The sequence below is a fragment of the Brachyistius frenatus genome, unplaced genomic scaffold (genome assembly GCF_029030835.1).
Source record: "Brachyistius frenatus isolate BFR_SWC_R1_liver_20210118 unplaced genomic scaffold, ASM2903083v1 Contig_64, whole genome shotgun sequence".
Lineage (NCBI taxonomy): Eukaryota > Metazoa > Chordata > Actinopteri > Embiotocidae > Brachyistius > Brachyistius frenatus.
This window is the reverse complement of record NW_027210663.1, coordinates 1,102,960-1,117,716: the sequence shown is the minus strand read 5'-3', so window position 1 is coordinate 1,117,716 and position 14,757 is coordinate 1,102,960. Positions and strand designations below refer to the sequence as shown.

General features: G+C 39.8%; 1 protein-coding gene across 1 annotated transcript; it reads right to left on the bottom strand.

The window, feature by feature from the left end:
- Positions 1-7,185: 7,185 nt before the first annotated feature.
- On the bottom strand, positions 7,186-12,973 carry LOC138625634 (leucine-rich repeat transmembrane neuronal protein 4-like). Its single transcript, XM_069706671.1, has 2 exons — positions 12,773-12,973; positions 7,186-12,331 (listed from the first exon to the last, which is right to left on the bottom strand). The coding sequence occupies exons 1-2, from the start codon at positions 12,774-12,776 to the stop codon at positions 10,716-10,718; spliced, it is 1,620 nt and encodes a 539-aa protein (XP_069562772.1). The 5' UTR covers positions 12,777-12,973; the 3' UTR covers positions 7,186-10,715.
- Positions 12,974-14,757: the final 1,784 nt, after the last annotated feature.

Here is a 14,757-nt window from a genome sequence, read left to right as displayed (position 1 = left end):
TGATGCTGTGCTTTATTGTCTGTTGTATCCTCAGTCAATGAAAAGCAATCATTTATTTGGAAAGGAAATTATGTCTGTGGAACTGAAGCTTACTTTAATGGGTTCGCATATATGCATTGCTTTGCTCTAAAGTGACATAAGCATTCATACACTGATGGCAATCGACACACTAACAATTTGTGGTGTAAAGTTTGTCCTTCTTCGCTGTCAGAGCAACAAATTAATGAAGTTTGATTTGTTCAGTGCGAGGCAGTAATAAAAGCATGATGCTCTCACACAGCAATTACATAAGCACCCATGCTTCTGTTACACAAATTAAAAGGAAACTCCGCTGTTGTTATCTACAAAAGTGCTGCTCTTGAACGAATACTAACTTAATTGAAGTCCAAGCTTTACCTTAAACTAGTTCTAGCCGCTTGTAATCACTTGGTGGACCAAACTATTCCTTTTATGCTTCAGTTTGTCTGCAGAACAAATAAGACATGAAGTTTTTATCTGGGTGCTGTTTGTTTCCAGCCTCTCTGCGAAGCTATAGGCTCATCAGCTGCTGGCTGTGGATCACAAGATGGAACATTTACTTACTGATTTTATCCTTTTCAACTAACACTCAGCAGTAAAGCAAAAAAAACGCATGTTTCCCTAAATGTGTCTCTTATTTTATATGTGCAGCATTTTACCTTTATTTGACAAAGTATAGAGAGACAATAAATATGGGCAAAGAGAGGAGGGTATGATCTGAAGCAAAGGTTTAATTGTGGTGTGCTTTAACCATTTGGCCACCTGCTTAAACCTGCATTTAAGGATATTTTGACCTTATTAAATTAACATGTTGACTGCACTCCTAAGTAATTGTTGTTGTTTTTTCTTACACTTTATTACAAACGTATCAATTTCTCATAGCAACTGCTGTACTTGATGTCTTGTTTGTGTTTAGATGATGAAAAGACTGCACTGAGTTACAGTTGCTGCAATAACAGCCGATTTAAATGGCTATAACCTCCTGCACTTGCTCAGGTAGCAGTTTTGTTTTAGAGGACATAACTGAGCACAGCTGTTGTGGCTGAAACAGGTGTAGAGAGAGTGAACCAAAACTGTAAAGCTGCACTTCATAAAATGAAAACAATGAGTGTAAGGATGCTTACAATGCTCTGGAAAGTGCTGTGAACTACAGAGTCTAATGATAATCCTGTGTGAGTTTGTTACACAGAAAGTGACCTTTTAAATTATATATAGTCATTTACTCAGTTGCTATTATAAAATATTGATTGGAGAAGCTTTGATTTATTAACAACTCCGGCCTTAAATCTTAATCTGAACTAAACCTATATCAGTATCTAATTTTAAATCAAATTGCCGCCCATAAACCGGCTTGTTAAAGATGAAAGGACAGGCCAGGTGACATTACAAAATGACCTCACATAATACTCTAAAGGTTTAAAACATTTTTATCACACATACTGTACACACACCCACCAGGCTATCCAGATGAATGGGTGGCGTGGGTGGATCGCCCGGTCTGAACTAAGCCGCCCAGAGAAAAAGAGTGTTGACACCAGCCTTGCTTTATTCCACTTAAGACACATATTGCCAAATATTGCACAGTTCAATAAGGATTAGGTGGTCGGGATCATCTTGTCACAGCAGTTTTTATGATGATTTAGAGACAAGTGTTCAGGTTATCAATAAGTGACAAACAACACAGCTTTCAGCAGTTTTTGCAAAATCTCCATCAAAGTGTTCGGTTGTTCTTAAAAATCCTTAAAAATAAAATGCTGACACAAAAAAACAGGAATTCATCCATTAATACTTCACTGATATTGAAAAAAAATATCAGAACATATAACATTTCGATTTTTCTCTTTCTTGTCGTTTACATTAGGCTGTAAAAAATGTTTTGGTAGCTCTCTGGATTTGGACATGAGTCAAAATACTGTAAGTAAACGAGGCTGTGGTGAGAATTCATGGTCTCATTTGTTATGTCCGCAGTTGAAACATTGTTGCAGCGAAGTTCAATATCCAGACTGTGGATGTGCGATAAGATGCTGTATGCTTGAGCAGCTGCATGGGTCACTCCTCATCAAGATGCTTAATGAGTGTTTTAATGATTCACTGCACAAATGAGCTGAGAGGATTGGATACGTTTATAGACGTAACGAAATCTGCAGTTGTTTGTATCTGTAGTGATACACAGGCTATCTTATTGATACATCTTTGATACTTAAACTACTGTTATGCATTTAATAAATTATGATCTTGGCAGTTATAGACTTAATGCCATGACTATTGCTATATTGTTCCATATATAATGTTCCATTTCTTACAGATAATTAACACGTGCCACTCGCCAAATGCAAAAGACTTCTCTTGCAAATGAAACTATATTGGCTTATTTGATTTAATTGTGTGCATATTGCTGGAGACATGCTCTTTAATCAGGACTCTGTAAACACCAGCATGGTTTATGCAGGTGACATATCTCCTGGCATCTAAATGGAAAGTTTGAAGAAGAAGTCAGGTAATATTCTATATTATTCTTGCTGTTAAGAAACCTCATTAAAGGACCAAAGAGTTCCTTCAAACAAGTATTATCCGTGCAGACAAAGTCGCATGGAGGTTTGTCCTCTGAACACACTCATGAGCCACATTGTTGCGCTGGGTGACATGTTCCTATATTATAATAAACATGAGTACTGCAGATTATTTAGAGTCAGCCCTAGAAATACTGTCCTGCCACAGAGCTCTAAATCAGCAGCAAAAACAAAAAAACAGTCATGTTTAATAGGATTTATAATGCCTGTATTTACAATATGGCAATGTCTGGTGGTTTGTTTGTCTAACAACTACTGAGGGGATGGTAGTATCTTTAATGGTCCACAGAGGACTCCTAATGACGCCTTATTTGTCTTTGCAGCAGCAACACGCAGTTGACATTTGCATTTTTCAGTGAAATGTCTCAAAACGTATCGCCATAAAATCGGGTCGTCTTCAGGATGAACTACATTGACTTTCTATCCTGCAACATTAAGGTCCAAATTTCATTTTGCCCAATATTTTGGTCCGTGACTAAATTCTTGCAAAACTACTTTCCCATCAGCCTCAGGTCTGCATTGTGTTTACTTCAAGAACACACAAAAGTATAGAAGACCACTGAACTGTTCCTGAGAACTATCTGAAGAAATATTTACAGAAAACTGCTGCAAATATGCAGATAATTGCACAATTATAATAATACATATTAATAATAATAATGTATGAATTTATTACATGAGCATGTTTTATTTATTGGCATATTGCTTTTGCAATTCAAATGCACATACTCGATGTCATGTAGATGTCTGTATAACTCCTTGGAACTCCCAGACACCACAGTTGTCCTTGGAGGTTAAAGCCACAGACAACACACTTTCCAACAAAGACCAAATAAAAACTCTACTCTATCTCATGTTAACAGAGACATGTGTGCATGCATTTTCCACGAATGGATTAAAAATAAAACAAATATAAATCTGTTTGAAATGTGTAAATGTGTCTCTGGTCTAACCAGGGAAAGCAATTTGCTATGACAACATTCGTTGCACATGGCTGCTCAGATTATCATACCATTATAGAGATGACTACATTGAGAACAGGGGTCATGAATATTACAGCAATATACTTTAATAAACATATTTACATATTGCATAAGATATTAAAATGGTAATCATGCTAATTATGCTGAATTAAAATAATTCAATAGATACCCAACAGAGATGAATGATATTATTTCAAGAGCAATCAGGGCACTGAAGCCCACAAAAAAAAGTCTCATCAGCTCGTCGCTAATGAATTAATTCACTGTTTGTAGCTGCAGTAATCACTACACGCGTGGCGATCAGCAGAAACTCACTTTGGTCTCAGAAGCACAATGTCAAACGTGTTTTGTAGTCATGGAGTCATTCATAAAGGCCACAAATTATAGATTAGACAGGAAACAGAGCAATCATTACGGCACAAGTAGTGCCTCATTGAAGTGGATGCAAATGTTGCATTGACTTACGGGGAAGTATTCTGCAGGACGAGTGGCATTACTTACTGTGGCATGAAACACATTGGAAAAAATAAATCATTGTTATCAATGAATGTCTCTCAGTAAAAGACTCGTCTTTATGTACCTGTTAAAAAGATCAATATTTGAAGCACGTCCTGCTTTTACAGAGAAATCCAACAAGAACAGGCAATTTAAATCATCTCTGAGGAGGCGGGTATGTGACAACAATTTATCTGTGATAAATGGAGTCCAGTGGTCGTTGATTGGACTGTCACAACTAAGACTTCAATCATATAAATACAAGACTGCACTGTTTGTCAACTGAAATTATTTGTCAACAAGTGAGAGTTTTACTGTCCCATTGGTCACAATCAGCAATGCATTGTTGATGGTTTCATGGAAGATGGAGTTATGACCAAGAGATTTGATGCCCGGACCCCCTCAAAAAAAGTCACATCACAAAGCAGGATTATGATGGCATTTCTTTCCATTATAGCACACATTAACTTCTGCTGATGGATCTTTGCTCTAATTAGCAAACAAGCTCTGCTGCAAAGGCAGTTCTATTATTTATGCCACAGTGTCAGCCATGCCAGGCCGATACTGATGTTGTCACAGCTCTCCGGTTGCCAATAGAGGTCAATAGACGCCACAGATTACTTAACAGCACATTATAAACAAGTAGAGAAGAATCTGCTGCAGTGGCATCAAAGAGGGCCCTGAGAGGAAAAGAAATCCCAGCTGATGTACGGTTCAAGTTTTTAAAGGAAGTCAAACCTCTGTAATACAAAAGCAACCCACCGCCCATTCATTTCTATATAAACTTGGTTTTTTTCTGCCCTTTAAGCACCTTCACTGTGGAGCCTCTGTGGAAATAAAGATGGGTTTGGTACGTTTTATCTTTATTAGTGTGTTTCAGAGTGCCATGGTACTGTAGGCCTCTGCTGCTCTAATGCTTCCATCATTCAAGCAATAGCAGAGTAGCCCACAGCAACAGGCCTGAGGGACTTCTGTCAAAGGACTCCCTACACAGTAAAAAAACTTAATAAGACCAATATTTTACAGCCTTTAAAAATGGCAGTGTTTGTGGTTTTGCTGTAACATGAAGTATGTCCAAATCAATGCATTTGGAGGTGTAAATATGGCCTGTTTTGTCTCAATTTAAATGTATTGTTTAATCACTAATTTGCTTCCACATGATTAGTCAGACTGCATTAAATTCCAGATCCTCTCCAGTTACAATAACAGTAAGAAATAAGGGGGAATCTGTAAAGGATGTTTACCTGGTTGACGTGTATTATTTATTATTGTCACTTTATTTTGTTCCAGTTTCGTCAAGTCAGCTTTTATGTCAGTCACACAAGACAGCTGTCAAATCACAGCTGTCTTGAAATGGAAAGTTGAAATCGTGTAGATGGTGTGCATGTGTGTGCGTGAGAGAGAGAGAGAGAGAGAGAGAGAGAGAGAGAGAGAGAGAGAGAGAGAGAGAGAGAGAGAGAGAGAGAGAGAGAGAGAGAGAGAGAGAGAGAGAGAGAGAGAGAGAGAGAGAGAGAGAGAGAGAGAGAGAGAGAGAGAGAGAGAGAGAGAGAGAGAGAGAGAGAGAGAGAGAGAGAGAGAAAGGCTACCATAAACTGAATTTCTTTAGCAAATCTGAATGACTGTTATTTTCTCTCTAAAGCGGATCCTCCATGGATGCTGCTACAGTGTTATTATTTTATTTTATTATATTTTATTTTAGGTAACGCAGCCATTCTTTATTACTCAGGAAACAACAGTATGACAAGGCACATTGCTTATAAATTGTATACATTTAATTGTGGTTTGCTTTTGGTTGCTATCCCTGGTGTGGGGAGGAGAGTGGTCGAAGAATAGGGGGAAATAAATCACTGAAACAACAAGGTGGAATCTCAAAAGAATGCACTATATTACTGTTACATCATACAGTCTGTGTGTAGAGCATGTTAGATACAAGATAATTTCATACAAATTTAATCCTAAATATGTACAAGACACATGAATATCACCCCAGGCTCTGACTAAGCAGATTTCTTGTCAGAGGGACATAGAAGTGCAACGATAAAGGTCAAGCTGTTAACTGCATTTCTGCCTGAAATGATTTCAGGATGTTAAGTAAACTAAAGCTGCTCTGGGATCACTTTTTATGGATAAGAGAGAAACTCGTCAAATATAATATATTACAATGTTTGGAACAACCTTTCCACTTCGGGCTCCCATGATGTCATAAAACATTGCTGAATGAATTTTACTATAATCGAAGACAATTTTATTGTGAAAAAAACGTATAAATACTGGAACGATTAGGGAGTACAAAAGGACAGATAAATGCACATACTGACCAGACGAGACCACACAATGATTATATCTGCTCCCACTGCTTTCGGTAAAAATGCAGAGAACTCCAAGTTCTTCCTTTTTATGAAGCTTACAGTATATGTTCAAGTTTGGAGTGAAAAGGGAACTGGAAAGATAAAAGTGAGAGAATATATTATGCTACAACATCACTTTCTTAGAAGTTATTTCAAAATTATTTGCAGTAAAACGGTCACTGATGTCCTCTTGTTGGAACAATTATGTTAATCAGAAGAAAGCTTGCTTTTACAGCACACTGAAAGGTCTTTCTGACCACCATGACTTTTACGTGCTTAAAAAAAAAGTTTCAAGGAGCTTTTTCCTTTTTTCTTTTCCTGCTGTGATAGCCTGCTGGGACATCCAACAAAAGGTGTTACACATTAGCATTCAAATGGATTTTACAGGTGACATACAGTGCACAAAAGGTGGTGTAACAAGGCAATCCTGTTGTGGTGCACGGGAGACTGGACAACTTCCCCCCACCCCCCTAAAGTGTGACAACTGCCTTTGAACACTTTCATACTTCACTGACTCTATTTTCAACTGACGATAATCGTTTGAATGCAACAGCCGTGAACTCATAACTTTGACTAGCTGGCTTTAAAGGACTACATGATGGATCCTTACAGTCATCTCAGAGTGGATAGGAAGGAAGGAAAGAAAGAAAGAAAGAAAGAAAGAAAGAAAGAAAGAAAGAAAGAAAGAAAGAAAGAAAGAAAGAAAGAAAGAAAGAAAGAAAGAAAGAAAGAAAGAAAGAAAGAAAGAAAGAAAGAAAGAAAGAAAGAAGTCACAGTGGATGGTCAACTGGTACAAATGCAATAGGGACTGCAATGAGGACATATGCTCCTGGAAAGCATCTATATTAATCTATATGTAGTAGTTTGTAGATTAAATTGCTTGATTGGGCAAATTCACATTCTTGCAGAGAATTGGGAACGTCCCACTTCCATGTTGAGAGCGTTCACAAAGTGTAAATGAAAAGGAAATGGACCGTAGCTGGGACTTCTGACAGTGAACAGGGGGAAACTCACTTGGATCTATCCAAAGACAACAAAGTCCACCAACCAGCACCTATATGATGTATCTTGTTTGCTGAATCTTTACAAAAAAAAGTATTGCGTTGTTGTGGGAACCACCAGAAGCTTCAGGAAATCCCTGGTCAGGAGTTTGGGATTTTCAAAACTGGTTTGTTTCTGGAGTAAATAAATAAGATATAAAATAATAATTTCTGAGTTTTAGAGATGCTGGTTGGTGGATTTTGCTTACTTTGAACAAAGCCAGACTCTACTATCTCTTGTTTTTAATTTAACCAGCTGCTTGCTTATATTCACGAGACGGAGGAGTGGTATCAATTCTCACATCTAACTCCTGGCAAGAATTCAAATAAGCTTTTTCTGAAAATGTTGAATTATTGCTTTAAATTACTTATCTCATAAATGAAAATCAAGCAGCCGGATAAAATGAAAATGCGTTTTAGGGGTGATGAAACATCATCACTGCTGCTTTATAATTATTTTGCTTAACTTTTAAATAACCAATATAACCTTTGGCAAAGATGAGCAAAGTGCAACACACACACACACACATTACCTTCGACAAGATCCCCAAGTGAGAAATGTAAATCAAAATTTCACGGCCGGCGGTGAGGGCTGAGCCAGCTACCCTTCACAGTGAGTGTTTACAGGAAGCACAGAGAAAACACACTGGGTTTTTCCGATTTTTTTTTTTCCAGGCGTGATTTTACTGATTCTGTTTGTGGCCTTGCTCATCTGCTTGGAGTACCTCGAGGTATCTAAAGTTCCTCGATTAAAAAGACATTTCTCATTTCTTGGAGAGTGTAGGCTGTGGTTCTGTTTGTGCATTGTTGTAGCCTACAGAGTCAATACTGTGCACTCCCACAATTTTTCATCCAACCAAATATCCTCAATAATGATCCGCAGACCACAGCTCTCTCATCAGAATTATTTTTTAGTTTCACACAGCCACAAGATTTCAAAACACGGGGAATTGCTTTTCATCAGTCACAACATGACAAATCAAACAGTAATTACAATATCTGCCAAAATTAGAGGAACAAATCATTTGTCCTGTTCTTATTACATTTTTTCTGTACAGCCTTGTAGATTTCCCCATTGCCCCACAAAAGAAATTCATCATATATGCAGTAGCTGCAGACTAAATATATGGATATAAATTCTGTTGGCAGCATGCCTCCCCGCCTGCCTGGAGGAAAAAGAAAGCCTGAGTCATGTTTAAAAAGTGGATTGTGAGAGATCATAAATCCTTATCTGAGCAGCTTTTGACCAGTCAAAAACTTTATACGCAAAATGTGTGAACATGTTAATGGATGGTAATGAGGAAAATGGAATCAAGTGGGTATTTACTTCACAACAGGTCTGAAACAGCAACTGACAGCTGTGAGGGGAAGACTGTAGTAAGTAGCAGATTATTGTTTTCCAACTGAATCACACGCAGGAACAAACACCCTTTTTTTTTTTTTTATAGCTCGCCTCAGCACTGGCTTTTCATGCCTGGCTTAACACATGCACATATGTCTCCTGGCGCAGGTTAATTTCCTTCCTTCACAGTGAACGAGCCCCCCCCCCTCCAAAAAAAAAAAAAAAAAAAAAAAAAAAGGAGGGGGGATAGGCAGATTAAGGTGGTGATGTCTTCATAATACCATCACTGCCTTGACCTGTAACACCCACTGTCCCTCAGCAGCCCTTCTCTATTCTCTTCTTCTTTTCACTGCACTGGAGCAATATTTCCAAACTGACAGAGAACATATGGTTATAGAAAGCAGGGATTCTTAATCTGTTTCTGGTTTCAAGGACTGGGAAGTCTTTTTGTCTCACTGACAAGCAAAGAATGGCATCGCCTGTATGCACTCCACTTGCTCTAAAAGCAAACCTGTTTACAGGAAAACTGAACTCATTTCTATACCGTTGTGTCTCGTGGACTGACACGGACCTCCTGCCCTGAGTTTGAGGAGTGTAACCCAGATACAATCGATACTGTTGGCAAGAACAGGATAGAAGAGAGGACAGCCAGGCATGTGAAAATATGTCAGCTCCCCTCGCATGCAGCAGCAAATCCAATCCAATGTGTAACATCCACAGGACAATGCATGGATTTAAAGAGATTTCTTTCTCTCCATGGGCTGCACCAGTCCTCGATGGTCTCATCACAAACACATTTTGTCATCAATTGTCAGTGTTTCTTTTAATTATACAGTCATTTTCACATAGAATGCCTAGTACCCATTTAATTATTCCTTTACACAAACAATGCATAATAATAATGACAGGAATAATCAATACAAAATTCTTTAAGAAAATCCACATTATTACTTTTAAGACACACACACAAGGCCTTCCTTGGACCTGACAGATTTATACACTTTGGAAAATATCAGTCCTGAAGTTAGACTCACGGGTTTTTAATAATTTGTGTGGCTTGTTCCACAATAAACCGAAATGCATATATATTTAATTCTTTTGTCGGTTAGAACTGATAATTTCATAGGACAGATAAGCATCTCAAGTACGAAGGACGGATTCATGCAAATGATCTGAGGACAAGATGCTCCCACTGTGATTGTTCCCCCACTTCTTGTGGTTCTGCTAATAGCTGCACTTGCGCACCAAATGCAAAAACAAACAAACTGCACAAACAGTATCTGTGAGAGTAAGGTGCAACGCTGCAACTCTTCCAAACAGATGTCAGTAAACCAGGAGATTATCAGCTCGTCCCCATAACACACACACACACACACACACACACACACACACACACACACACACACACACACACACACACACACACACACACACACACACACACACACACACACACACACACACACACACACACACACACACACACACACAAAGATGCACATCCTCAATGCTCTACAAGCTACATAATAATAAAAAACAAAACTTGCAAGTAAAAAGTGGCTTTGTTGGCTCATGTTGTATGGCGATATACTCTGACTAAGAACAAAAGAACAAGGTCAGTCTCTCTACAGAGCTGACTTCCACTGTAGCTGAGGTCCAGTCGTTATGTTCTATCATTTACAGTTGACCTTGCTGACCCTGCTCCTGCTCTCGTGTCAGTCAGGGTGATAATTATCTCTCTTCAAATATATCTCTCCGTTCCAATCGTCTTTTCAGTGCACATAATGATATTGTACTATGCCCCCCAGTATTTTCTTCACTGCTCCAGAATCTATCATCTCATATTAGAGATAAAACCACTTAATCTCGTGGAAAAATCCATTTACCTCTGCTTAGTAATTGCACTTCATGTGGGCAGCTCAGACCTCACACTCTATGGACCCTGATATAGTGCACGTGCACGGCCTCGTCTCGTTCACCAAGGAGTCCATTGTCTCCGAGTTGGAGTGGTAGCTCAGATAGTACTCTTGCAGCTGAGAGTTAAGGTCCTGCTCCTGCTTGCGGGCTTTTTTCCTGCGCTTATGGTTGACTGAGTGCTGCTGCAGCTGCCTCATGGTGTTGGGGTATCGCCTCCATGAAACATAAATAACCAGGAGGATCAATGACACTGACAGGAACAGGGCTACGCTGCCTGCAATGATTTTATGGAAAGCCATATGTTCAAACTGTAGCTCTGGGGTAAATGATGTGGGGGGTTCAGGAGCGATGTGAGATGCAGAGCTCGTGGTTATGGACTCTGTTGTCTGTCTGTCTGTCCCCCAAGGACGGACAGAGGAAGTGGTTAATCCCTGCACAGGAGACTCAGTGCGAGTCAGGTCTGTAACAACAGAGGAAGATGGGCGAGTTGTGATGTTCATACTTTGTGTTGAGGCCACGATGATGAGACCCGTGGTTGAGAGCACATTTGACACGCATGTCGAGTGGTTCCTCACCACGTCCACCACTCTTTCGCCCTGCACAGACTTGGGACTGCTGCATATCATGCTGATGTCTTTGGAGTCTTTGAAGATTGTGAGCCATCCCATGAGAGGGCAGATGCTGGTGCTGCAGTCCCAGGCGTTACCTGCCAGGCTGATGGTGGTCAGGGAGGTCCATGCTGCTACAGCTTCCATAGGGACACCGCTCAGCTTGTTGGATTCAAGGTTGAGCATTTGTAAGTGTGGCATACACTGGAAAACAGCGGGGTCCAGGATTTGGATTTCATTCCCTGAAAGGTCCAGTTTTTCAAGTTTCTGCCAGGTCCACGGCACACCTTGGCTGATGGATCGAATGCGGTTCCACTGCAAATAAAGAGCCTGGAGGTTGGTAAGGCGTGGGAAAATAAAGAAATTAATCCTGGAAAATTGATTGTGCTCTAAATGAAGCTCTTTCAACTTGAACAACCCTAAGAACGTTGTGCGTGTGAGACTCCGCAGGCGATTATAACCCAAGTCCAGAAACTCCAGGCTGCGGCATTCCAGAAATGTGCGAATTAGGATCTGTCTCAGCCCATTAGATCGAAGATGGAGATTCTGTAACTTGCGCAGGCCGGTGAAATGGCCCGGCTGCAGAGACTGCAGCTGATTGTAGGATAAGTCCAGATTTCTCAGGTTTGGTATGGCGCTGAATGTGTTGTTGTGCAGAACGGTTATTTTGTTGGAGCTGAGGATCAGTTCCTTGAGTCTGCGCACACCCTGGAAGGCTAAAGCATCTATAGCATTGATAGAGTTGTGGTCCAAGTAAAGCCAGATAAGCTGATTGAGATGAGCAAACTGGTACGGCAGCAGAACCAGCAGGTTGTTATAGCGCAGTGACAGACCCTGGCATCCTGTGGTGATGTTTTCTGGAATGTCTTGGAAGATGCCAGACTCGCAATAAACAATCTTTCCTTCACAGCGACAACTCGCAGGGCACGTTCGCTCCCCCTTGCTGAGCAGCAGCAAAACAGCTGCTTGCAGAAGAAGACATGATAGCCTCCAGTCCAGCATCACAGAACCTGTTGGGGGTAAAGTGGGGCACAGGCAATCAAAGAAATGACTCCCTATTAGAAAATGTGCTCTTAAAAACATGTAAATAAGCAAAGGTGAGAAATTCAGTCTTCAAACAGGAGACCATGAAGTGAAGAGCAGTTTGAGGATAACTGAGACACCAGACCTGCTTCATGAAGAATTGATAGTAGTCTGACATTTGCTACTTTAAAGCTACGAATATGTGAATCTTTTCAGACACAAAGAAACATTAAGACAAAGGAAATATTATTAAGATAAACAGATACATAAATAAAGACCAGCTCTACTTATCCTTAGGGGGGAAGAAAATTCAGTTAAGGAGCTGATAATTCTGCCAGTAAAAAAAAATATAATAGCTGTCGTCTTGGCTACGACGAACCTCAAGAGGGAGAAACTGTCACTAAATTGTGATGAACATAATGACTTACCCATCGTTACCGAGGGAAGGAGTAATCCTCTGGGGGCAAATGATTGAAAGAGCGCGTTAAACTGCTCTCAGTCGCAGTTCATACAGCGTCAGAGTCGTCCCGCATACTGGGCTTTACTTGTAAAGCAAAACGCAAGTTTTCCGCAGCGGTCCTCAACCCCTGATCTCTGGAGTCGCCGCTATAGTTCAGCCTGCTGTGTGCGCAATTACCCATTTGAGCGCCAGTAGACTGATGCACAATCGTCTACTCCACGCAGACTCTCTCTCTCTCTCTCTCTCTCTCTCTCTCTCTGCCTCTATCTCTCTGTTTCTCTCTCTCTCTCTCTCCTTTCTCAGAGGCGTAGGCGTCTTTAAGCACACACATATATATATATGCTTACAAATATGTATAGCAGCTTTACACATTTTGCCATTGAGTAACTCAATGTACTGCCATTTTTTTTTTATTGATGACCTGTTTACGTTTATGACGAGTTGAATGAAAGTTAAATCTAAAATCAAATTGATGCTAAAAAATAAACTAATGTTGATCAAATCTATCAAATCGTTTGTAACGAACCCTTAGATATATTTTTCTTACTACAATATGAGGTGATCTGAAGAGCTACAGCACAAAGACGCATTCATTCACAGTTTAAATATACATACTGCTGATGATGATGAAGATGAAGAAGATGATGATGATGAATACAACTAAAAAAAATTCCTTAATCTCAAGAAGGGAATAGCATGATCCAAAATTCACCATTCATTCATCAGTGCCTTTAATCATTCAGTCAGAAATGAAAGGAAATAACAGGAAGTTGGGTAATCAGGATTTTTCAGTAAATTATTAAAAGGATTATATGGAAACATTTTAAATGTAATGTTGACACGTTTATTTAGATAAACAGTTAACACCTCTTGGTGTCTGGGGATGCTGCTGAAGAGGCAGATACATCAGGATTATGGGTATTTAAATGAATGGATGCAACAGAGGAAGGAGGGATATAAACCTGCTTAAAGCATAGGAGGATGTAGGGATGGCTCTAATTCTGAGTCATTTGTCCTAATTTTGCTTTGAACAGACATTCATTCACCACATTGGACACAGCAGTCGGGAAAATCTTTGGACAACCGTCTGACAGTCTGAGTTGTGTGTGATGTGTGGTAACAGTGACCCCTAGTGCACACAAGGAGAAATGTCATGTTCGAGGAGCTTTTGACACTGATCTACAAAAACATGACTTCAGGAAAGATGAGAGAAATCAGCAACCAGGTCACTTACAGTCACAGGAAATAAACTAATGAATTCTTATCATTACTGGCCGTGAGTGTGGTCATATTCTTGGTCAAACAAGATTTCCTCTGATGCCAGTGGGTTGCATAAGAAAAAGAAATATATTTATGAATCCACTCCATGAACACTTCAGCGGGTTAAGATAATGCTTCCCAGTGGCACACACTGCCATTGAATGTCAAACAAAATCTGCTCTTCAAAGGGTATAAGCCCACTTCTCTTAGGATATCACATGTCAATCAGGTAAGGTGTCTGTTTGACAGTGATGCTGTTTAGATAAGGGTGCTTTTTCGACATTTAGGCAGAAGACGGCTGTGTGATGCTTTCTGTTCTCTGTGAGGGATGGTGTGCTGTACTCACTGTCACTTTCATGTGTCAGCTCCACAAACAGGTTATTAGCTGGATATCATCTGGAGAAATAGACGATGACTGCACACTAGCCACATATTTGATGAATCCCATTTTTTACCTGGCAATAAAAGAAGACATATCAACTGAGCCTTTATCAAACCCATTCATAGAGATCAAAATGTGAGTTCACCTTTACAACAATATGCTTATGGAGATAAAGTTACAGTAGAAGGGGATGAAAAGTTGGAATTTAAAGCCATACGCAATATGCTTGTGTGTAACTGACTTGTTTAAGGGCAGCTGTGTAGCAGGTGCACATTGCTATATAATATACAAACAGCTGGATTGACAGATGG